The sequence below is a fragment of the Falco peregrinus genome, chromosome 19 (assembly GCF_023634155.1).
Source record: "Falco peregrinus isolate bFalPer1 chromosome 19, bFalPer1.pri, whole genome shotgun sequence".
Classification (NCBI taxonomy): domain Eukaryota; kingdom Metazoa; phylum Chordata; class Aves; order Falconiformes; family Falconidae; genus Falco; species Falco peregrinus.
The window spans coordinates 3,333,997-3,357,341 of NC_073740.1; the positions used below are offsets into that span (position 1 = coordinate 3,333,997).

Here is a 23,345-nt window from a genome sequence, read left to right on the forward strand (position 1 = left end):
TGGAGGACCTGCCCGCACGACGGAGCCGCAGGGATGGGGCTCCTGCCCCGCTGGGGGTTGCCTTTCATGAGGCTCCGGTGTCTGTTGTGTAATTTGGTCACCCAAATGCGCTCTTATCCCTCTGCTGATGCGCTTGCCTGATATCTTCATTCCAGATCATTGTCAATTTGCTAATTGAGTTTGGGTCGATGCCAATGGCTGCCTGATTTGTGCACACTCAATTGTCGTGGTTTTAGTGAGGATTTTAATTGATTATAAATTTGCTGGCGTGATGGCCGGTAGCAAGCCTCGTGTCGAAGCTGCAGAATGACTGTTCTTGCCACGTGGTGACCAGCATCCCCAGGCTGCTGCTTGGGGGTGGGGTGGGGGTTAGAACAGCCTCCCCCAGCAGTGCTGCTGTCCTGGGTGCCCCCTCCCTGCCCCAACTCAGCCTTGTGCTGGCTCTCCCCTGGGATGCTGTTTCCTCGCTGCCAGAAAGTGGGTGCTGCTGGAGGAGGGTTTGCTAGAGCCCAGGGGGTGCCGGAATGAGCCCCCACCATCCTGGGGACAAAGCAGATGTGGGGACAAAAGCCATCCCGGACTCCAAAGCCAGCAGACCAGGAGGGAGGGAACAACAACCAGGCACTGGGAAGAGTCTCTGATTTATTAAAAGGCACTTAAATTCGTACAAAAGAGATGCAGGGCTTCCCGGCAGCCCCAGCCCCGCGTTGCGGCAGAGCCATGGGCATGGAAGATCATCCAGGGGTCCCCAGGGACAGGCGGGGTGCCCAGGGATGGGGGGGGTGGGGGGCTCCTGGCACCCCGAAGACATCCCTGAGACCAACCCAACCATCACCAAAGGACCAAGGGCTGGTGGAACGGTGGCGAGGGTGCGCTGTGGCGGCACGGACAGGAGGTGCCCTCCCAGGGCCCCAGTCCTGCCGGGAGCAGGTAGCCCTTAGCCGAGGGGGACAGCAGTGCCACGGTGGCACCTGGAGCTTGGTGCCTGCGGCTGGTCCACGCTGGAACAGACTGGCAGGGGTTGGGGGGATCCTTCATGGTGTGGGCTCCTTCCTCGGGGCGCAGCGGGGCCCCCTCAGGCGTGCAGGGGTCTGTAGGGCTTGTCCTGGCCCGGCGGGTACCGCCAGAAGAGCCAGAAACGCACAACGCTGGTGACGATCCCCGGCACATTCGGGACCTGCAGGAGGACGTGGCAGGGGGCGCAGGGGGTGGGTCCACCCAGCTCATGGCACTGCTGCCCTCCCCCACCACCGTTCCACCAGCCCTGCGTTGCTGGGGGAGATTTATTGGCCTTATACCATCTAATTAATTAAAATCAATACTCATCTCGCTGAGCCTAGTCACAGGCTCTGCTGTGTGACACACACGACGCCGGATGGGGGTCGGCCCGGTGCCAAGCGCTAGGCTGAACACCACGGGGTGGGGAACGGGATGGCATGGGATGGGATGGCACGGGATAGTGCGGGATGGCACAGGATAGGACAGGATGGGATGGGGTAAGACAGGATGGGATGGGATGGGATGGGATGGGATGGGATGGGATGGGATGGGATGGGATAGAACAGGATGGGATGGCATGGGGTGGATGGTTCAGGATGGGATGGATGGGATAGGATAGCATGGGACGGATGGGAGGGGATGGGATGGGATAGAACATGACAGGATGGCATGAGATGGCATGGGGTAGGCCAGGATGGGATGGGAGGGGATAGAATGGGATGGGATAGCATGGAACAGGATGGGATAAAACAGGATGGCATGGGACAGGATGGGATAGCATGGGATGGCATGGGACAGGATAGGATGGGAAAGCATGGGATGGGATGGAATAGAATGGGATGAGATAACACGGGATAGCACAGGACAGGACAGGAGAACGTCCCTTGGTCACCCGCCGCCCCAACCCACCGTGATGTAGGGGTCGTGGAGCTGCAGGCCGTAGAGCGTCCAGCTGGTGGAGGCCAGGAAGGTGGTGACAGTCAGTGGGAAGGACAGGCACCGCGTTGACTTGCTCCGGACAATCTTAGCCTGCAGAAGCAAATGTCAGGCTGGTCCTGGCCTGGGCAGCCCCGGTGCTGCTGCGGCTCCCCCAGACCCACACACCAGGTCAGCCAGCGGCGAGAGGTACATGCTGATGGTGAAGACGCTGCAGAAGAGCCCCAGGCGCACCAGGCGTGTCTGCGTGTCAGCAATCAGGAGGGTGAAGTAGCCGTAGCCAGCAGCCAGCACGGCCAAGAGCAGCAGACTCCGCAGCAGCACGGGGCGCTGGGGTGGGGAGGGGGTAGACAGTCAGGGCAAGGGTTCCCCTGCCCACCCACCGACCCAGGCAAGCTGGCCCCCACCTTCGAGGGGCTGTAGTAGAGGTATGCCAGCATGTAGAGGGTCTGCAGCGCTGCGCCGATGGCGTTGACAGTGATCAGCGTCCAGTCCTGCTTCAGGCAGCCGTAGCCCAACCAGCTCAGGTTGCTGCAGGGCGAACAGCCGGGCGCTCGCCTGGGGGCTTCTGCCTTCCCCTATTGCCATGTAACCCCCCCAGCCTGCATGTCTGCATGTGACACCACCCCCACCCCACCCCCCCCAGGGCTTGACCCCACTGTACTTGACATCGGTGGTGAGGAAGGGCAGGAACTGGATGTTCTCCACACTCTTGGTTGCCAACATCTGGCGGAGGTCGGACCTAGGGAGAGTGGAAGGGAACAGTCTCTTGGGTGCCAGTGCCATGGCGGGGGGGTCATGCAGTGCTGGGGGGGCTACAATCCCTGTGGACAGCAGGCAACCCCCAAAACATGCACCCTGAAATGCTCCCAGGCCCCCCACTGCACTTGTGACCACCCCTCCTCCAGCCCCTACTCCCTCAATGCCCCCTGCACGCCCAGCCCTCCCTGTCCTTTGCCTTCAGCTTTGTCACCCCCCAACCCCAGCCCCGCCAAACCGGCCCCAGTGGCTGCGACACTGCACCTCACAACTCCCCTGCCACTGCACATCAGACCCTGTGCTGCCCCACTGCAGCCCCAGCCCTCTGCACCAGCCCCCCATGGCCCCCACTGCACCCCCCAAACTGGCTCCAGTGCCCTCCCCATTGCACCCCCAACCACCCCACCAGCCCCCCCACTGCATCCCCAAGACTGGCGCCAGCGCTCTTCCCATTGCACCCCCAAAATTTCCCCATGGCCCCCTCTTCACCCCCAAACTGGCCCCGGTGCCCTCCCCATTGCACCCGCAAAATCCCCTCATGGTCCCCATTGAACCCCCAAACTGGCCCCGGTGCCCTCCCCATTGCACCCGCAAAATCCCCTCATGGTCCCCATTGAACACCCAAACTGGCCCCAGTGCCCTCCCCATTGCACCCCTAAACTGGCCCCGGTGCCCTCTCCATTGCACCCCCAAAACCCCCCATTGCACCTCCCAAACTGGCCCCAGTGCCCTCCCTGTTGCAACACCCCTCACGCCCCCATGGCCCCCATTTCACCCCCAAACTGGCCCCGGTGCCCTCCCCATTGCACCCCATCCACCCCCCCATGACCCCACTGCACCCCCAACCCGGCCGCGGTGCCCCCCGCTCGCCCCCGCCGCTCACAGCCCGGTCCCGAACATGGCCAGGGTGCAGCCCAGGCAGGCGGCGGCGAGCAGCGGGGCCATGCCGGGCCGCGCCACCGGGCCCCGGCAGCGGCGGGAGGGAGGCGGGGCGGGGCGGGACGGGACGCACTACCGGGGCGGGCCCAGCCGCGCCACCGGGCGGGCACCGAGCGGGCGGCCAGCGCCGTGCCCCGGCGCACCGGCCCGAGCAGCCCCGACACCACCGCGATGGGCTGGGTCCGAACCCATGGGGCAACCCCCACAGCGGGGTGGGGGACACCCCCCCCCCCCCCAGCCCCGGTTTCCCGTGCAGGGACACCACCCCCCCCCCCGCATCCCCTGGACACACACCCACTCCCCCTCCCCAGCACCACCCAGGTTCCATTTCCCCAGCACCCTGCATCCCTGGATGCTCCCTGCTCCCCAGCACCCCCCTACCCCACCCCCCTCCATCCCACCTCCCCAGCACCACCCCACATCCCTGTGACCCCCGATTCCCCAGCACCCCTACATCCCTGTGACCCCACTAACTCACACATTGGGGGGGGGGTTTCCAATTGCCCTGTGACGCCCCATTTCCAGCCCCCCCCCCCCCCAACCGGGTCCAGCTAGGTTGTGCCCCCTGCCCAGCCCCAGGGGCTCTGGGCCCACCTCAACCCCCTCCTGGGGCTGGGGGTGTGTGTGCACGTGTGTCTCTGCACCCATGGAACAGCTGCTGGCCCAGGCGGGGACCCTCACCCTTGTGCCCAGGAGAGAGGGGCACCCCACCACCACCCCCAGCCGGGCTTTGTGTCACCAGATAAAACACCCGATAGTGCCAGCACATTGTGGCACTCTTCCACTTTCAAGCCCTCTGCAAACACCAGCCAATTAATTAATTAACCAGCACAAACACCCTGCATGGGCCATTCCTCTTTCCAAGGCCAGAGGAAATGAGACCCACAGAGCAGAGGACAGCCCCTCATGCCCCCCCACCCCCAGCCCCATGCACATTCCACATGGTCTTGGTTATTTATTCAAGACAATCGTATAAAAACTCCTGTGTTAGAAAGCTGTACAAATTGGGGCAGGCAAAGCACCCCGCGCAGGGTGCCACTGCGGGTGCCCCCTCTGGCACCCAGCAGAGGGGATGGGGGGTCCAGGGTGGGGGCTGCTCTCGCCACCCCCACGTGCAGTGGGATGAAGGATGGGGAAGGGGCACAGCACAGTGTGGAGGGGGATGTTTCCTACAGCCCCGCTCCGCTGGCTGCTGGGCATCCCGAGACATCCAGGCTCCCAGAGCCAGTGACACTGAAGGACCGCAGCCCCAGGGTGCTGCCGCAGCCAGCACCAGTGGCACCCCGGCCGGCCACGGGGCCAGCACTGCATCCCCGCCTGCGGGACATGCCACAGTCTAAGCCCACCGAGGCCCATCCATGGGCAAGCTCAGCCTCTGGGGCAGGGGTGCCAGCCCCCTGCTCTCCTCCAGTCCGGACACACAGAAACCCTCTGGCCCCAGGCTCGCGCTCAGCTTCCAGCTGCTGAGACCATCCTGCCTGCGAGGGCCGGGGGAGCAGAGGCGGCTCCAGGCTTTGGTTGCTCTGCTGGCTCTGGGCCCTCCAGCCCTGTAATACTGAGAAATCCTTTCCTCGCCCAGGTGTGCACAGGGCAGACCGCCCCCCAGGTGTGCGTGAGGACCACAGGGGTCCCAAGCATCCTAGCTTTGTCCCCAGCGGCGACAGCCTTGGTCTGTCCAGGCACGGCAGGGCGGCTCACAGCCCCTGCGGCACCAGGAGTGGCAGGAGGAAGCTGATGAAGGTGATGGGGCTGCTGCTCCGCATTGCCGAGTTCTGCCCCACACTCCTCAGCACATGTGCAGCTGCATCATCTGCTGGGAGAGAGGAGCTGTGAGCATCCCTGCAGGAGGTGCCGTGCCCCAAGCCAGTAGCACATCACCCCACGCAGGGGCTGCTGCCAGCCCGGTCCCCCACGCCCCCCTCAAGGAGAGCAGCCGGGTTGAGCCCGGCTCTCCTGCAAGCCCCATGGCCGCCCAGACCCGCCTGCCTGCCTGCAGCCACCAACCTACCTGCCTGGATCCTCCCCTTCTGGGTAGAGGCAGGGACAGGCGGTGCCGGAGCTGCAAAACAAACACGGGGTCAGAGCAGCGAAAGGCACCTCCCGGGGCCCCAGCAGCCAGGTTCCACCGGGGGCTGTGTGCCCCCCCGGCAGCCACTGGCACCTTCCTGGCCAAAGGCGTGTGCCCACAGCCCGGGGCTGGCAGGGGGCCACGGCCCGGCCGTGACTCAGCTCAGGAAAGGCCAAGCTGGGCATTGACGTGGTGAGCGAGAAGCCGGGGGGGCACCAGTGGGACCTGGAGGTGTGTGGGGGTCTATGTGATACTCACTGCCTTTGCCAGCGACCATCACCTTCAGCTTCAGGCATGCTTCCCCGTGGTGGTGAATGGGCTTGGCTGCAAGGGAGAATGTGGGTAAGGGGGTGTGGGGGAAGCCTGGCAGGGACCCCAGCCCCACGGCAGACCCCCAGGTACTCACAGATGTAGTAGTAGCTGTGCCCTTCCTTGAACTCCTTGCCCAGTGTGAAGGGGGTGAAGCGCTGGAACTTCTCCGAGAACTTTTCTGGGCCGTGCAAGGCGCTGGGCTTGTCGCACTCCCAGCGGATCTGCTCCTTGGAGCGGGGCTTGCAGGCCTGGTACTCCTCCAGCTCCACCAGGTAGAGGGTGTAGCGCTCCATGGTGCGGGGGTCCACGCTCCCCTCCTCATAGTGCGGGCAGATGATGTCCAGGTAGTCGTTGAGGCGCACCTCCACTGTATAATCGCTCCACAAGAACCTGCAGCGGGATGGAGGGAGGCAGGGGTCAGCTCCAGCGGGGAGAGGCATGGGGGGTCCCTTCCCTTGCACACCCCCCCCCCCCCCCGATTAACAAGGTCAAGGGAGCGCAGCCTCCAGCCCACAGTAGTTCCTCGGAGCCCACAACAGGGCAACCTTCAGTCCACCCTTCCCCATGTTGAGTCCCAGGGTGCCCAGGCTGGCTTTGGGAAGAAAAGCCCCCCCACCCCCCAAAGCAGCCCCCCGCCCCCCCCAGCTGGCAAGCGCAACCCCCTTCCCAGTGCTCCCTGGGAGCAGGGAGGGGACCCACTGGGACGCGCGCCCTGCCCGTCCCAACGCTCCCGGAGCCAGGCGGCGTCGGCAGCTCTCGCCCGTGGGGCAGCCAGCCTGGCTCCAGCGCCTGCTGTTCCCCCCACCTCACCCATGGCAGGGGGGCTGGCAGCCGGCCAGGGACCACCGCAGGGACCCCTCACCTCGCTGGCTGTAGTGGCCTCTGAAAGGGATGGCCACCCCCCAGGCCAGCCCCTGCTCTGGAAACCCTGGGATGGGGGCAGAGGGGGGGAAGGACACACAGCCCTACAACGTGGGGGGGTCCTACAGGTAGGGAGACATGGCATCCCTCCAGCCTGGGGGGCTGGTGCCTGGGTGTGGGGGCATCCCTACAGCCTGGGGATCATGGCCCATGGCAGGGGGGGCACCCCTACAGGCTGGGGGGCATGGCCTGGGTGTGGGGGCACCTCTACAGTCTAGGGGGCATGGCCTGGGTGTACACACCCCCCGACAGCCTGGGGGAGCTGGCGCCCGGGTGGGGGGGGGCACCCCTACAGCCTGGGGAGACAATGCCTGGATACAGGGGCATTGCTGGATACAGGCTGGACACGGCCTGGGGATCATGGCCCACATAGGGGGGGTCACCCCTATAGTCTAGGGGTCATGGTCTGGGGGACATCCATACCCCCACAGTTTGGAAGGGGGGGTGCCCAGTGGAGGTGGCACCCCTAAAGCCAAGGGGGGCACTCCTACAGTCTGGAGGGGGTGTGCCCTGGGGGGCACTCGTACAACCAGGGGGGGCAGAACGTGGGGGGGGGGGGGGCAGCCCTACCGCCAAGGTGAGGGAGGCACTCGTACAATCAGGGGGTCAGAGCTCGGGGGGGGGAGGGGGCGGCGGGGCGGGGAAGGGGGGCTCTAAGGCCCGGGACGGGGCCACCCCGCAGCGCCAGCCCACACCGAGGCAGCAAGGGGGTTGGGGGGCGCCGGTCCCCGGCCAGCCCCCCCCCCCGCACATCCTGCCCGGGCGGCGGGGGCCGCGGCCAGCCCGGTGTTTGTCAACACGTTTCCCTGTGCCCGGCGCCGGGGCTGGCGCCGCGCCACCCCCGCGGGGAAGGAAGAGGCCCCGCTGCCGCTCGGCCCTGGGAACGGAAGGGCCCCCCCGGGCCGCACCTGGACCGGCCTCGCACCGGGGCTCAGCACCGGCCCCCCCCCAGCCCCGCCGCCCCCCCGCTCCAGCCCAACCCTGCGGAGGATCCGGCCCCGCCGCCCGTCCCGGACAAAGGCCGCCGGGGGAGCGGCACCGTCCGCGCCGTCGGGTCCCGATCCCGGTGGGGGGGGTGGGGGGCCGGTCCCGATCGCGGCACCGGGAGGAGGCGGCGGCACTCACCGGGGGTTGGAGCTGTTCCAGAAGACGGTGTGGCGGTCGGCCGCCGCCGCCCAGCACAGCCCCAGCCCCAGCAGGGCCAGCGGCACCCACCGCCGCTCCATGCGCTCCGCGGGCGCGCTCCGCCGGGCGGGCACCGTGCCCGGCCCCCGCCTTAAGTACGGCCCCGCCACCGGCCCGCCCCGCCCCGCCCCGCGCCCCGGGGCCGCGACACAACAACAACACGGGCGGGGGGGGCGGCCCCACGCGGGAGCGGCACCGGGCCGGGACCCCCACACTCCGGCACCGGGGGGCCGGGATGCGGGGGGGCGGCCCAGGGCAGGGACCGCCACACCCCGTCACCGGGGGGATGAGATGCGGGGGGGCGGCCCAGGGCAGGGACCCCCACACCCCGTCAGCGGGGGGACGAGATGCGGGGGGGGCGGCCCCACGCGGGAGAGGCACCGGGCCGGGACCCCCCACACCCCGGCACCGGGGGACTGGGATGCGGGGGGGCGGCCCCACGCTGGAGTGACACTTGCCGGGGACCCCCGCACCCCATCACGGGGGGCGAGATGTGGGGCGGCACCCCCACGTGGCAGCGGCACAGGGCCAGGGACCCCCACAGCCCATCACCGGGGGAGTGAGATGCAGAGGGGTCAATGGCAGCAGTGTGGTCCTGCCTGGTGGTACTGGCACCCGTGATCCTGCCTGGGTGTGGGCAGGGGGTCCCCCCCCGCTGCAGCAGTGGGGTGATGATGGGGTGAGGCCGGGGTTGTTCCCCACCGCGGCGGTGTGAGCCCCGGGGGGGTCGGGGCAAAGCGTTGGAGCTGTGGGTGTCCCCTCCCTGCTGGGGTGCAACAGCTGCCGAGGGGGTACCCTGCAGGCCTGTTCCCTCCCAGCCCGAGCCATGGGACCCCCTTATCTGTTCTGCTGGGCGAGTGGGGCCTGGGCAGCCGCAGCGGCTGCTGAGAAGGGGCTGGGGGCCAGGAGGGGCTGGTGGCAGCAGGGGCAGCACACACCCCCCCCACCCCCCTCGCTCCTCCCTGCCCTTATCAGCTGCCGCTGCTTGCCCAAGACTTTGCTCCAGCACTGGCCAAACCCTGCACGCACCCCCCACCTCGCTCCCACCCCCCCACCCTACTCTGTTTGCTCCATGTTGTGAAATTCCCCTGGCCCGTGACCCCCGCCGGCACAGGGCGGGGGGCTGCGGGCGCAGCGGGTGCAGCGGGCGCGTTGCCGGCTGCCTGGCGGGGAGCGCGGCGGCTCGCTATCTGCTCCCATCTGCCCCCAACACCGATCCATCCTTGTTAAGCCCGGCAGAGAGATGCTTCGCCGCCGTGTTGTGAAGTGATAACTCAGCCGCATTTGCAAAACAACTTTCCTCTTGTTTATTACATAATGATCCATTGATTGTGGGTAATGTTGCATGCCCGCCGCTGCAGCCGTGCGAGGAGCGCTCCCTTGGCACGCTGGAGGGGCTCGGGCAGGCGCCGGCACCGTGGCTGGAACCGGAGAGCAGCTGTTGGCTCCGAAAGGCTCCCACAGGGTCAAAGCTATGGGGCTGGGTACTCCGCATCCCACCCGCATCCCCCACGTCCTCCCCGCATCCCGGCCTCGCTCCCCACACTCGGCTCCTGCGGGAGGGGAACCCGCTTCTTCCCTTTCATCCTCCCTGGTTGCGGCCAGGCCTGACATCATCCCCTGCGCCGTAATGACTGTGCGAGGCCTCCTGCTCCCAGGAAGCCGGCGCTGCCGTGGCTTGCACAGGGGAGCACCTCCCGGGAACACCCGTGGGGCTGCAGCCTGCCAGGATCAGAGAGCCGGAGCGTGGCACGCGCAGCCCGCAGGGATGGGCGCAGCTGGACAGTGGTGGGAGCTGGGCAGCACCACAGCTGCTTTGCTCCTCGGCGTCCTGGCACAGCTCCGGTACCACCGGCAGAGACAGGCTGTGTGCCTGGGGAAACTGAGGCAGGGAGCAGCGGTGGGGGGAGCACCAAGGTCGTGTTGTCCCACTCTGGCATGGCTGGTGCAAGCCCCAGGGAATGATGAGCCTCCTGGAGCACCACACTGGATCCATCCTGCCGGATGCCCCTGTCCCCTCTGCCACAGTCCCCAGCCCTGGGGCAGGGGCAGCAGCGCATGGGGACAAGGCTGGGAACGAGGCCACAGGGACCTGGCCGTATCCCAGTGTCACCGCCCTGCCTGGCCCACAGCAAAAGGGCAGTGCCAGCACTGGTGGCTGGACCGGGGAGGAAGGATGAGCATGTGTCCCCTACCGGGGACAGCCCCAGGGACAAGCTGGGGCCCCGTTACCTCCCTGTGCTGGATCACCAGTGGCTTGGTGGTGGGGGATGAGCCATGGCAGAGATGGGTTGACCGTCAGGGTGAGTAGCATGCAGGGTGGGGGCAGCACCCCATGCAGGGTGGGCAGCACCCCGTGCAGGGTGGGTGGGCAGCACCCCATGCAGGGTGGGCACCCACCTGCAGCAACACCAGAGGTGCCAGTGGCAGTGTGCACGTGCGCAAGGTCACGGCCACGCCACGTGGTGCATGCGGGACTGGGGACCGCCCTGGGTGACCGTGGGACGAGGTCAGTGCCCGCACAGGCAGGGCTCCTGCTGCGCTGGCTGCAGTTTGCAGGACAAAGGTGAAGCCATTTCGCACCATAAACACGCGCGGCAGAGTGGCACAGGGCAGGTGGGGCTGGCCAGAGGCCGCAGAGCTTGTGACAAACTATTTATGGTTTCCCAGCTCAGGACACCCAGGTGTGCCCCAGCCCCTGCCCGGGCTGACGTCACCAGCCATGAGGCTGGGGGAGGAAGAGGAGCCGTCCAGTGCGCAGCTGGGAGCGAAGGCCGCGGTGACGTGCTGCACCAGCTGCGTGCAGCCCAGCAGGTAGGCACGGCCCGACGCCAGGCTGCGCGTAGCAGGGGCAGAGCCGCGTCCCTGAGGCTGGCTGGCCACGCCAGGCCCTTACGCGTTTGGCCGGAGAGAGGGATGCACCCAGCCCTGCCCGCGGAGGACAGATGCTGCCACGGGGTGATGCAAAGCCTCGTGCCGCACGGCCAGTCCAGGCACACACCCTGTGCCCAGAGCCAGAGCTGCTGCTGGGGCTGTGGAAGTCCCACCAGCACCCACAGGGCATCCGAGCCCCAGTGCTGGGGTCCCAATGAGGGGTCCCCATTGCCTTGGGGCAGCAGGGTTTGGGGATCCCCCGTAGCAGCATCCCAAGTGTCTCCCCGCTGGTCCAGGCTGCCCCCAGCTTGCCACACCGCGCCTTGCCCGAGGGCACGGAGTGGAGCAGGGCTGGGTGGCCGGTCCCCACCGAGCTGGCGGCAGTGCCACGCACACGCCAGGGAGCGGTGCCAAGGTTGAGGCAAGCAGCAGGACGGATTTTGCAAGCGGAGCTCGCCACGCAGCACTGCACCAGGGCGGTTGACTCTGTGCTCCACTCCCCGCCATGATGAACCGGCCAACAGGGCCCCCCAGCCCACTGCACCGCGTGCCACCAGCAGGGCCCCATGCCGGGACAGGGGCTGTGGCCAGTCCCCAGCATCCAAGGGGATGCAGCCCTGCAGCATCTGGGGGGATACAGCCCTCGGCAGCCCTGGGTGACACTGCCACAGCCAGACCCTGGCCACGCTGTGCCCACCCAGCCCAGGGTCAGCAGCTGGGTGCTGGGTGGCACCTCGAGTCCCTGGGGAAGGGGTCGAGGGCTGAGGCCTGCAGGAGCCTGGGGAGGGGGGGACGTGGGGAGCCCGCTGCCTTGTGGGAGCGCTCGGAGGACCCGTCTGACGGGTTCGCCAGCTCTTCCCGCACCAGGACAAGCCTGGGCTGGCAGGACACCGAGCCACCGCCCAGCAGCGCCAGCTGGGGTGGGGTGGGGGGGTTCACCAGCTCTTCCCGCACCAGGACAAGCCTGGGCCGGTGGGACACCAAGCCGCCACCCAGTGCCGGCTGGGGTGGGGGGAGAGCAGCCACCCTGCTGCAACAGCTGCGGGGTCCCCCCAGCCGAGGCCACGTCCATGGAACGTCAGTCCCCACTGGGAGAGGGGCTGCAGGCCCCCTGGTCCCACGCTGCCTCATGGGAAGAGCGGCTGCCCCGCTCCCTGGGGGCACTGGGCCCCCCTGGTGCAGTGGGGTGCAGGTTCAGGACCCGTATGGCTGCTCCCCAGCACCCACTGGGGTTTTGGGGTGCTGGCTGCACCGAACTCCTGCTCAGCCTGTGGCACCCCCTGTAGCAGCAACCCTATCCTCAGTGGGTCCCAGGGCACAACCCCCTCCCCACACACCCCCTTGCCTCGCTGGGGGCACCGGAGGGGGAGCCCAGAGCATCGTCCCTTCCCACAGGAGCTGCCGCAGACAGGCATGTGCCAGGTCCCCCCAGGAGCACAGGAGCTGGCATGCCCGGCAGAGCCAGACGTGCCGGCGGGGGGGGTGATGCGGGGATTCCCATGGAGCTCCCAGGCACGTCGGGGTGCCGACCCACAGTCACTCACCCCATGCAGCTGGTGAGGATGACGAGGATGTCTCTCCTGTGCCTACTCCTCCCCAGGGTGCCCCCAGCCACCACAGCCCAGCACCCCAGGGATGGGTGCTGAGGGCATTGCCCACGGCCCTGCACTGCCCTTACCTGCGGGTGCTGCCTGTGGTCCATGCCATCCTCCTGCGGGCAGCACCAGGTCCCCGCCGGCTGCTCCGTGCCACTGCCAGGGGGTCGATGGGGAGCAGAGCCAGCGGGAAGCTGCACCCTGCATCCCCCTGGGATGCCCTCTCTGGCAGAGGCGCTAAGCCTGTGACTGGAGCTGTCGTGCCCAGGGCCAGCGAGGTGGTTGGCACGGTGGTCGGCACCTGGTGCTGGCTGCCCCTGCCTGACCCCCTGCTCCGGCCAGAGCCCGCTGCGCTGGAGGGCAGAGCTGGCCGACGGCTGGCCAGGAGCGCTGCACGCTGCTGTGACAGGGGTCACATTTTTTTATCCTTTTATTATTTTTTTTTTAATAGACTAAGAGCAGAATATGAAAATCACCAGCCAAAGCACTTGAAAAAAAGGTTGAGATTGTTTTTTTGTTTTGTTTTTTCCCCAAAAAGTGTCTGTGCGTTTGCATAGGTCGGGTCTTCACGGAAGACGAGGAAAATCCAACACGTTCGACTATGTACAAGCCAGCGCGGGGCCGGCACCGCTGCCTATGGTACAGAATAGATATATCTATATAGTCACTCTCTGTACAGTATGTATAGATCTCTATATAGGTATGTACAGGCTGCCCGGCCCTGGGGGTCCTGGCCCTCACTGGGCTCCCCAGCCCGGCACTGCCCCTCAGCCATGGGGCACCGTGTGGGCTGTGGGCAGGATTTGGCAGGCAGGACTCAGCGCTGTGGAATGGTGTCGGCGGAAGGTGCGGTGCACACAGCAGCACCGAGCCGCATCCTCGTGGCCGTGGCCGCAGCTGTTGGTGGGGTGGGGGGCGAGTCCCAGCCGGGATCGGCAGGTGCCGCAGCCCCCTGCCCCGTGGGGCAGCTCTCTGGGCAGGGAGATAGCGGTGTGGAGGGGCCGGGGTGGTCCTGTGGTGGTCCCCCGCTGGTTCTCAGGAGGGGCAGCAGGTCTGGGGGTCCCCACTCGGTGGAGCCGTGCTGGCCGGGCCCCCACCAGCGCCAGGAGCTAGGAGGCCAGCAGCGTCATGAGGAAAAGCGCGGCAGCCACGGCCAGGGGCAAGTGTTCCCGCTTGGGGCTGGTGCCGCTGATGCTCTTCTCCAGCTTGGGCATCTCCGGGTTGAAGTTGTCTGTAAGGAAGAGCGAGAGGGTGAGGGTGGCACCGCGATGGCCCCGAACCCCCACCCCCCCGCGGCTGGGGCTGCCCCACGGGTGGTGGCGGCGGGGGGGACGCGGCACTGTGGGGCCAGGGGCTCTGCCCGACTCACCCAGGTCCTCGATCTTCACCTCGGGCCGCAGGGTGAACTGTGGCAGGGTGGGCGCCAGCTTCTCCCCGGAGTGCGATGCTGCAAGAGAGAGGGGACGGGGAGGGGGTCACGCTCCCTGGCCGTCTTGCGCCGCAGCCCACCCCCAGCAGGGATGGGGGACCCACCTGCTGGCCATGCCGCCCCCTGCTCACCCGCAGCCCCCATGGAGGGACACAGGGGTACTTACTGGAGGCGCAGCACACGAACACCTTCATCTTCAGGCAGGCCCGGCGGTGGTTGTGCGTCGGCGTGGCTGCAAGGCAAGAGTGGGCTGGGGTGGCTCCGCAGGGGGTGACCCCAGTCCTGAGCACCCCGAGGCTCGGGGGTCTGGCCATGGTGGGGTCTGGCCCTGCCTGGGGGTGCGCTCTGGGCTGGGGGGATGCAGCAGCACCCCCACCCTGCAGCCTGAAGCTGCACCTGCATCAGCACCCTGCGCCCCCATCCTGCACCAGCACTCCAATCCTGCATCAGCACCCTGGGTTTTGCATCTGGATCAGCATCCCCTGAACCCTCATCCTGCATCAGCACCCCCCAGCAGCCCCATCCTGCACAAGCACCCCCATCCACATCCCCATCCTGCTCCCCACATCCCCATCTCACCCCTGCATCATACCCTCCCTGTACTTCCAACCCTCCCCACAACCCCCTTCCACCCCACACCCCCCATCCCTGTGCTCAGGGTGCCCACTCCCAGGGCTGGGGGGGTTTGGCCAGGGCAGGGATGCCAAGGGGCCCAACTGGGTGACGTGGTGTGGTGGGACCAGCTGGGGTGGGATGCGGGGGACCCAGCCAAGGATGGAGAGGTGTGTAGGGGTCCCACCCAGCACCCCACGTACAGATGTAGTAGTACTCCTGCCCTGCGCGGAACTCGTAGCCCAGCGAGAAAGCGCTGTAGCGCTGGAACTTCTCCGAGAATTTGATGGGGCTGTGGGGCGCATGGGGCCGGTTGCACTCCCAGCGCTTGAAGCCCTGGCTGGTGTTGCAGGTGCGGTAGCCCTCCGCATTCACCATGTAGAGCACGTACTGCTCCAGCCGGTGCTCGGGCACCGAGGCGTTGTAGTGTGGGCAGTAGATGTCCAGGTAGTCGTTGACGTTCACCTGTACTGTGTAGCCCTCCCGCCGCAGGCTGCAAGGGAAGGAGGGGACAGGGAGTTAGGGACACCCCTTGCACCTTCCCAAACGCTGCCCCCCCCCTCTTTGAAAGAGACCCAGAGGCTGGAGAATGGGCAGGTCCCAAAGCAAGGACCTGGGGGCGCAGCAGTATCCCCCTGCTCAACCTCTATCTGGAGCTCCCCAACACACTGGGACCCCTGCGCAACCCCACGGCATCACCGCCTCGGGGGGCACAGGCCAGCGTGGGGCGGGAGGGACGTGGCTGTGGGTGCCAAGCCACCCACATGGGTGGATGCCTGCAAGGTGCATGAGCCGGTGACCTGCCAGGAACATGCTGGTGGCCTCAAGGAGGGGACAGACGCAGCAGGACAGACCGACCGACCTCACCACCGGGCTGATGGCCACCAGGGTCCTGCAGGTGCTCGGGGACGCTGCGGGGTGCAACTGCCGGCCCTCGCCACGCAGCCCCGGCGTTCCCCAGCTCCGGCAGCCAAGAGCCAACACACGGCGGCTGCCCACCACGGCCCCAGCCCCGCCACGCGCCACAGCTCAGAGAGAGGATTTCTCACCCTGCTTTGGCTAATCCCGTTAGTTCGTTAATGCCGTAAAGGGTGGCCCTGGGGGAGCCTCATTTACATTGATTAGGAGCGGCAATCCCCTCAGATCCACTCAGGAGAGGCTCCGCTGGCTCCTAATCCGCGCCCGATGGAAATCCCGGCCGCCGTAATCCTCGCTGCTGCGCTGACCCACTGCTCCTGCCAATTAATTACGAGCCAGCGCTGCGAGGTGCTGGCGCTGCACCGAGCTGCCGTGGCAGCACCGGACCCTGACCGGCCGTCGCTTCATCGCCCGGCTCAGCACCAGTGATGCCACCCTGCACCGCGCCGCTGCAGCCCCCCAGCCCTGCTGCGTTGGTTGGGGTCGCTCACCCCACTCCGCCGGGAGGTGGGCTGCAGCATCCCGGCACGTGCGGCTGGGCACCCCCATGGCGCATCACTCCGGCTCGGGGCTCCTTTCCCAACCTGTCAGGGCAAACCCGGGTCCGCCAGCTCCTGACCCAGCACTCGGGGTGCCCTCGCCCCACGAGGGGGTCCCGTCACCCCCCCTGGGGCCCTGCCCGCAGCGGAACCGGCTTCTTGGGTCTCCCCGGCAGGGCTGGGCAGGCAGCGGGCAGGGCTGCGCGTGCAGACGCCCCACCCTGCGCGAGCGCCCCCGGCGCTGTTTGGGGAGCCCCGGCACCCTGCCAGCACCCGCGGCACCCTGGCATGCAGCACCCCAAAAGCCAGGTGCTGGAGAGGGAACCAAAGCGGGACCCGGCATCCGCCGGCAAAGGGGGACCCAAGCAGCGCTGCCTCCCCGTCGAGGGCTGCCACCGGCACTGGGGGGCCTTGGGGGGCCAGCAGGTCTCATCGCCCGTGAAGCTGGGAGCGCAGCCCCACGCGGCACCTCCCTCGCCATGCAGCCGCTATTCCCCAGCCCAGCCCGGCACCGCCGGGCAACTCCTCCGCCAGCAAGGTGCTGAGGCAGCCACCCTTGCTCCGCGGGGCGCCGGGACCTTTCATCTTCCCCCTTTGATGTGGTGGGAAGGGGGGGGGGGGGGGGGGCGGGGAGGAAGAGAAAAAAAACTTGTTATTAAAGAAATGGCCCCGAGGAGAAAATTGCAATTAACTCCGTGCGGGACGCAGGGCTGGGACGCCAGCGTGCCCCGAGCTGGCTGCCCCTCACCGCGGCCGGGCTGCGGCTGTGCCAGCGGAGCGAGGGGCTGGAGGAAGCACATTCCCCAGGATCGGCCCCGGGTCTCTGCACCCATGGGAGTGACACCCAGCTCCAGCTCCTGCCATGCTGCGGGAAACCCTGTCCTGTGGTGCCGGGGGGGTTGTAACCACCCCCTTCCCCTGTGGCACCCACCGCTGAGGCACACGCACCCCTGGGACCCCTCACTGGGGCTCATTAAGAAACGTGGCTTCTGATAAACAGCCTCGCTAACGAGCACTGTCCCACACAGCACCAAGGTCTCCCTCTCGGCTGGGGCACACCAGCACCGCAGCGGAGGGGTACAGGGGACCCCCAGATGGAGCGGCAGGGGCCAGCAGCCTGGCTCCCCACGGCAGCGAGCCCCACGGACACTGCTGGCCGCTGCTGTGTGCCAGGAGCTCACAGGCATCACAGCATCACCACCAGCTGGGAGGGGCTGGAGAATGGCCCCGAATGGGTAGAGCCATGGGGCCACCATGGCCTGGGGCACGTCCAGGGGACTCCATCATCAACTGCTGCAGTCATGGCACTGTGTCCCTGCAACGCTCAGCCCCTGCACCGTGGGTCCTGTGGGTGCAGAGCAGCACCCCACACAGCAGGACACCCTGAATCCAGAGCGCCCCAAGCTTGCAGCACCATCTGACAGCGCAGGGCAGGCAGAGCCACATGCGCAGCCCAGCCCCAGCAGCAGGCAGGGAGCCCCTGGGCCCTGGTTTTGGGCAGAAGGATGGGAATAGACACCCGGAGCGAGGGTCTCGGCCTCCTTTCTCACTGACACCTACCCCAGCACGAGCACAGGCCACCCTGTCCCTGGCACCCACAACTATGGGGAAGCCCCAGCGACAGGCAACCTGGGTCAGGATGGAGCCCCCGGCCTCCCGGGCTCCAGCAGCTGAGGTGCACCCAACAGGGCACGGCGGGCTCCAGCAGTGCCCGAAGGGTTAAGCGCAGGAGCAGAATGGGCAGCATCACTTCTGCACGACTGCATTTTTAGAGCAGGGCTTTGCAAGACAGTGGTACCTTCCAGCAGCCTGTCGGTGCTGGGCAGATGGATGTCCCCCTGGCAGAACCGTCCCGAGCACAGGCTGGGCTCAGCGCCCACCGGCCCCGCACCGGCAGGACCCTGGCTACCTGGCAAGCCGCAGCCACTGGTAAACTGGGCGGCCGCTCTGCTCCCATCTGCTGCGATAAATCTGTGCTGAGCACCGCACGCTCGCTCATGCACTGCTAGGGAGCGCCTGGTGCACTGCAGCATGCCCTGGCAGCAGCGGCACGGGGGGATCGGACCCCTGCCCAGACCCCTGTGCTGCGGAGGCTCATCCCCATGGTGCAGAAAAGGCCTGGAGGGCAGCAGGGCCAGATCTGGGCTCAGCATCCCACATTGGTGGTGCCAGCGGTAAGGACCAGGGCAATGCGGGGTGTCCTCCGATGCGGGTGACGGTATGGTGCCCCCTGACACTGGGTGCCAGGCTGGACGGCCCCCCCCCCCGCCACAGCCCAGCCAGGCCCTTTGTTTGGCTCCGGCAGCTTCGCCCTTTCGGCACATCCGGGGCCCATCGATCAGCCAGGGAACAAAAAAGTGCCATTGATTTATGCAGTCCCCTTCCAGTCACCCCGCGCGACAGCGAGAGGTGAAGGCGCATCCATCGCCGTGGTCGGTCCACCCCGACGGACAGAGGGGTGGACACACAGACCATCTGCCTGCACCCACTTTTGAGCCACGGGGGAGATGGGCGGCTCGGTGTGTCCCCCCGTGCCAGCCCTCCCCACGCAGGCAGCGCTGCACAGTCACGGCGCCCAGACGGCCACGCACACGCGCGCTGGCTCGGCAGACAGCGCCTGCGATGCAGCCCACGCGCACAGGTGGCATGGTGCCACGGCACGGCCCCCCCCGTCCTCCCCCCCCCAACTCGCCTGGCGCAGCCGCAAGGTGTGGGTGCAAAAGGCATCGCCGGTGTACGGCGTCCCCAGGGCCACCTCCCCGCTCGGGGAATCGGGGCTCCCAAGGAGACAGGGCTGCTCCCTGGGGACATGGTGACAGATGAAGGGACCGTGGTGCCACGAGGCAGCATCCACCTCGGGGTAACGGGCACAGCCTTCCCCAGGACCCCCAGCACTGCCCTACAGGTGCCCCTGCACCCCCTGTCCCCATCGATGGCCAGGCAATCCCTTTAATCCCCGCTAAAGCCCATACCTTCCCGCTTTGCTAACAAGATCAATGAGGTTTCTAATTGCGTTTTAATTAAACCATCAATCTGCAACCAGTGACTCAATTACCAGCCTGGGCAGGAGCAGGTGGCCCCGGCCCTGTTGCACCCCGGGACAGCCCCCGCACCCCGACACCACAGCCCTTTCTCCCACAGGAACCCCGTGGGCCCCGGCTGCGCCGCTGGGGCTCAGTGCCGCCCAGCGCCGTGACTCACGGGGCACGGCACCCTCTGCCCCAGGCAGCAGCTCCCGCCAGCACCCAGCCCCACAGCTGGCACCCATGGGTGGCTGAGGGCTCTGTGCCCCATGGGGACCAGCTTGGGGGCACAGCCACGGGTGGTGGAACCCCCCAGCCACAGCCCCCCTGTCTGGGGATGCTGCAGCCGGTGGGGCTGGGTGATTAGCTGCTCAGAGGCAGCATCACCACCTTCCCCACCTCCAGCCCCACAACAGTGGGACGGGGAACTACCCCCCCCCGGCACAACTGCCCCGCCACCCCGCAGCGCCTCCTGCTGGATGCCCCTGGCACCCACTGGGGACAGGTTTTCTCCTGCTGCAGGTGACACTGACCCCAGCCCCGTGGGTGCCAGCGGATGCAATGGAGGGACCTGGCCGGGCACAGCCCCAGTGTCAGGGTCCAGCAGCTATAGAGGAGCCAGCAGCCAGGGCAGCCACAGCTGGCGCAGAGCCCCAGCTCCTTCCTGCGCGAGACGCTCCCCCTGGAGAGGCTGCTTCATGCAAGGGCTCTCGAGAGCCTGCTCCAGCTCTCGCCGCCTGCAACACAGAGTCAGCCAGATAAAAGCCGCCTTGAAGAGGCGAGCGCGGCAGCAGCGCCAGTGGCTGGGGGGGCCACACGCGATGCTGGGCCCTCCCTGAGCACAGGTGGGTCCGACCCACCTGCCGTGCCTGGGCACCAGCACCCTCTGTACCCCCATCGTGCAGCACCCCGCTCTTCCCCCCTCCACGGCACCAGGTGCCCCGAGGCCTCTGGCACCAGCACCCTCAGTCACCACAGCAGAGCCAGGGCATAGCGTGGCTTGCCCCAACCTGCTCTGGGGGCTCCTGGGGGCTTGCAGCAGCGTCAGGGGGAGCTGGCCATGCCTGTGCCCACTCTAGGGGACAAACTGCTGTCCCCACCGCAGCATCTGGGACACCCAGCAGGGAGGTGGCATCCCCACGTGCACCAGCATGCCAGGGCCTGGCTCAGCTGGGGACAGCACTAGGAGCCCCCAGCCCCACGCCATGGGGCGCCCCAAGGATGCAGCCCCGCGCCAAATGCCAGCACTGGGTGGGTCGCAGCTGCCCTGCACCTTCACCCTGTGCCACCATGACTCCTACCAGCAGGACTTGGGAGCAGAGGGCAAGGGACCAGCCAAGGATTGTCCCGCGCTCCCGGGGCTCGCTGGCTGCCACCGGCAGAGACAGCAGGACAGACAGAAAGGAAAGCCGGACCAACAGTCTGGCTGAGCAGGATCAAACAGCTGTGCTGCCCCAAGCCTCAGATCCCACCTTCGCACCTCCCTCGGGCTTTGTCATCAGCACCCCAACCCACCGCAGGTGGGGTGCCTCGCCCACTCAGTGGCCTTCCCCAGCCCCCCGCACTGCCAGCAGTCCCCCCGCAGTGGCCCAGGGACTGGAGAAGCACAACCGCGTGTCCAAGCGGGGTGAGCTGCCACCAGCCCCATGCTCCTCAAGGCACTGCCAAGACTACGGTGGGCTCCACAGGGCGGCCCCTCACCCCATTCCCCCCACCGAGAGGAGCCGCAGGGGCATCCAGGGTGGTGCAGCAGGAGATGCAATAAATTTCTGGGGTGTCTGGCGCAGCCCCCAAGGAGCAGCCCAGAGCCAAGCCTGCTGGCGTGCCCCCCTCCCCAGAGAGCCCCGCGGGGCCGCGCAGGGCTTGTTTATTGCTCTGATTGCAGCGGGGTTGCTGGGATTTGCAGGCTGCGGCCCAGGGAGCCTAATTCCCCCCATAATTTATCTAATCCAGACACTTTGCTGCGCGGCTATAATTGCGGCCGAGCTGCCGCACTGCCTAACAATAAATATCAGCGCTCCGGAGTCCCTGGGACACGTCTCTGCCGCAGCCGCCCCCACCGCGCCGCCCGTGCCCTGAGCTGGACGCTCGCAGCCGCGCCAGAGATGCGTGCGCAGCGGGTGCGGGTGTCTGGCTGCAACACCCCCGGTTTGGCACAGCAGGCACACCACCGGCACCCCCTCTGCCGCGTCCCCCGGGAGGTGCCGGGGCAGCACCGGGTCACAGCGCACAGCTGCAGGCGGTGGGGTGGGGAGAGTAGGCCCCTCGGTCGTGGCGGGGCGAGGGTGAGGGCACAGGAGTGTGCCACCCGCCAACGTCCCAGCAATGTCACGGCGTGGGGATGAAGCCAGTGGGCAAGCAGGGTCTGGCCGGAGGAGCGGGGTGCAGGGGGATGCCCAAGCGTGGCGGGGTGAACTGAGCGCCTCGCCATTGTGCTGCGCCTCGGCACGTCGCACACACGCACAATTTATGGGGCCCGAGCTTCCGCCTGGCGACACAATCTCAATGGGAGGGGAAGGAGCTGCTGGGCGACGCCTCCCTCCCCGCACAAAGGGGCGCAGGGCTGGGGGAGCCCTGGGACCAACGGGGGACCAGGGATGCTCCGCTGGCCGCGTGCCCCCGCCACACCCCTGAGCGCTTGCGCCGGTGAGGGAAGGGGAGACAGGCGATAGCGGCGGGCGCAGCTCCCTGACGGGTCCATGGACGTGCAGCCCCCCTCCCCGGGAGGAGCCCAGCTGTGCCCATCGGCACCCCAAAGCCTGCGCGGTGCCCGCTTGCCCCCCGGTGTGGCTGTGCCAGCCCCAGGTGTGGGTGCCGTGCCCCCCATGCAGCCCCCCGGGGGGGCGAGGACAGAATGTGCCAGCCCCAGGTGCGGTTGCCATGCCCCCCATGCAGCCCCCCCGGGGGGGGGTGAGAACAGGGCGCAGCTCCCGGTGCAGGACATGAGGGAGGTGCTGGGGGTCCGTGCCCCACCGACCAGCTGGGCTCCCGGTGGCCGTGGGCACGACGGCAGTTTGCACATCTCCACTTGCAAGCCCCCAATCGCCCCCGCGGACCCCCCCGGGATGGCACCGGGGGGCGGGGGGCGGGCACCTGTCAGCCCCCCCCTCCCCGCGCTGCCGGTGCCGCTCCCGCGCCCAGACAGGCGTGGGGCGCGTCTGACGGCGCTACACCGGGACCCGCTGCCCGGCGCACCCGGGCGGGCGGGGCGGCCGTACTCAGCCCCCAGCACCCCGGGACCCGCCGCGGAGCGGCTCAGCGCCGCCGGGGAGGGGCAGCTCGGTCCCCGGTGCCACCGACCCACCCGCGCCGGCAGCCGCCGCGCCCCGCTCCAGCAGCGAGCCCGACCCCGCCGGTGCCCGCGCCCCGCCCGGCAGCGCGGCCCCGGGGACCGGAGCCGCCGCAGGTCGCGTCGGGCCGGACGGACGGCTGCACGCTCGCCCCCTCCGCGCCGCTACCCCCCCCGCGCCGGGAACGGCCCCCGCCTCCGCGGGCAGGGCGAGGTGCGCGGGGCCGGGAGGGGCAGCGCACCAGTAACGGGGTCTCGGCGACCCCTCGCGCCACGGGGGCGCCGCGCGGGCACCGGCACCGGGGGGGTCCCGCAGTCCCGGCGCGCGCGCCCCCGGCCCAGTGTCGCCCCCCGCCGCCGCCGCCGCCGCCGCTGCTACGCGCATCCTTCAGCGCGATCCCCGGCGCGCCCCCGCCGTGTCCTTCCCGGCGGCGCCTCCCGCCCCCGCCCGGTGCCGGGGACACCCCCCCCCCCCTACCCGGTACCGGTACCGGCGGCCTCCCCGCCGCGGGCCCCGGCGCCCAGCCCCGCACTCACTGCAGGTTGGAGCTGTTCCAGTGCACGGCGTGCCGGTTGCCCAGGGCCCCCGGTGGTCCCCGGCCCGGCAGCAGCAGCAGCAGCGGGAGCAGGGGCAGGAGCGCGGACAGCCGAGCAGCCATCCTGCCGCCCGCCGCGGAGCCCGCCGCGATCCCAATGAATGGAGAACCGAGCCGGAACCGCCCGCGCCCCGCGCCCCCCGGCGCCCAGCTCCGCCCCGCGCGCGCCCCGCCGCCGCCGCGCCCCCGCGCGCGCGCCCGCCGCCGCCCCCGCGCCCGCCTGCACCGGCAGCGGCAGCGGCAGCGGCAGCGGGCGGCGGGGACTGGGGGCGCGCCGGTCTTGGGCTGCGGGTCCTCCCGGGTGGCGGCACCGGGGCCGGGTCCCACCGACACTGGGACCCCCCAAGGGTG

The 23,345-nt window shown here is 68.3% G+C and overlaps 3 protein-coding genes and 1 long non-coding RNA gene across 6 annotated transcripts; 1 reads left to right on the forward strand and 3 right to left on the reverse strand.

Annotated features, from left to right (window-relative positions):
• Positions 1–622: 622 nt before the first annotated feature.
• SLC50A1 (solute carrier family 50 member 1) lies at positions 623–3,728 on the reverse strand. Of its 2 annotated transcripts, none has more exons than XM_055792440.1 (6): positions 3,578–3,728; positions 2,600–2,677; positions 2,343–2,466; positions 2,104–2,265; positions 1,909–2,028; positions 623–1,177 (listed from the first exon to the last, which is right to left on the reverse strand). In XM_055792440.1, exons 1-6 carry the CDS (start codon positions 3,637–3,639, stop codon positions 1,076–1,078), a joined length of 648 nt encoding a protein of 215 aa, XP_055648415.1. In that variant the 5' UTR covers positions 3,640–3,728; the 3' UTR covers positions 623–1,075. The 2 variants fall into 2 exon arrangements, with proteins under 2 accessions (XP_055648415.1, XP_055648416.1); XM_055792441.1 differs by lacking the exon at positions 623–1,177 and adding an exon at positions 1,188–1,405.
• An 845-nt stretch (positions 3,729–4,573) lies between these two features.
• EFNA1 (ephrin A1) lies at positions 4,574–8,191 on the reverse strand. 2 transcript variants are annotated; one of them, XM_055792350.1, is made up of 5 exons: positions 8,060–8,191; positions 6,108–6,403; positions 5,960–6,025; positions 5,642–5,692; positions 4,574–5,446 (listed from the first exon to the last, which is right to left on the reverse strand). In XM_055792350.1, the coding sequence occupies exons 1-5, from the start codon at positions 8,158–8,160 to the stop codon at positions 5,328–5,330; spliced, it is 633 nt and encodes a 210-aa protein (XP_055648325.1). In that variant the 5' UTR covers positions 8,161–8,191; the 3' UTR covers positions 4,574–5,327. The 2 variants fall into 2 exon arrangements, with proteins under 2 accessions (XP_055648325.1, XP_055648326.1); XM_055792351.1 differs by having other exon boundaries at positions 4,574–5,443; positions 8,060–8,180.
• Positions 8,192–10,290: 2,099 nt separating this feature from the next.
• LOC114011982 (uncharacterized) lies at positions 10,291–13,213 on the forward strand. The gene is made up of 3 exons (XR_003554154.2): positions 10,291–10,422; positions 10,790–10,933; positions 13,127–13,213. It is a non-coding gene; the product is annotated as an uncharacterized LOC114011982 (long non-coding RNA).
• LOC101920300 (ephrin-A3) lies at positions 11,991–23,124 on the reverse strand. Its single transcript, XM_055792349.1, has 5 exons — positions 22,936–23,124; positions 14,833–15,122; positions 14,184–14,249; positions 13,958–14,035; positions 11,991–13,819 (listed from the first exon to the last, which is right to left on the reverse strand). The coding sequence occupies exons 1-5, from the start codon at positions 23,055–23,057 to the stop codon at positions 13,698–13,700; spliced, it is 678 nt and encodes a 225-aa protein (XP_055648324.1). The 5' UTR covers positions 23,058–23,124; the 3' UTR covers positions 11,991–13,697.
• Positions 23,125–23,345: the final 221 nt, after the last annotated feature.

Bases quoted from the DNA above. Each gene is read 5' to 3' on its own strand.
- SLC50A1 (XM_055792440.1), bottom strand. From the start codon at position 3,639: ATGGCCCCGCTGCTCGCCGCCGCCTGCCTGGGCTGCACCCTGGCCATG. The intron at 2,678-3,577 runs GTGAGCGGCGGG...CACTCTCCCTAG, and splicing joins GCCATGTTCGGGACCGGGCT to GTCCGACCTCCGCCAGATGT. The intron at 1,178-1,908 runs GTGGGTTGGGGC...GTCCTCCTGCAG, and splicing joins TCCACGACCCCTACATCACG to GTCCCGAATGTGCCGGGGAT.
- EFNA1 (XM_055792350.1), bottom strand. From the start codon at position 8,160: ATGGAGCGGCGGTGGGTGCCGCTGGCCCTGCTGGGGCTGGGGCTGTGC. The intron at 6,026-6,107 runs GTGAGTACCTGG...TCTCCCTTGCAG, and splicing joins GCACAGCTACTACTACATCT to CCAAGCCCATTCACCACCAC. The intron at 5,693-5,959 runs GTGAGTATCACA...TTTGTTTTGCAG, and splicing joins GATGGTCGCTGGCAAAGGCA to CTCCGGCACCGCCTGTCCCT.
- LOC101920300 (XM_055792349.1), bottom strand. From the start codon at position 23,057: ATGGCTGCTCGGCTGTCCGCGCTCCTGCCCCTGCTCCCGCTGCTGCTG. The intron at 15,123-22,935 runs GTGAGTGCGGGG...CTTCCCTTGCAG, and splicing joins TGGAACAGCTCCAACCTGCA to CCTGCGGCGGGAGGGCTACA. The intron at 14,036-14,183 runs GTAAGTACCCCT...TCTCTCTTGCAG, and splicing joins GTTCGTGTGCTGCGCCTCCA to CATCGCACTCCGGGGAGAAG.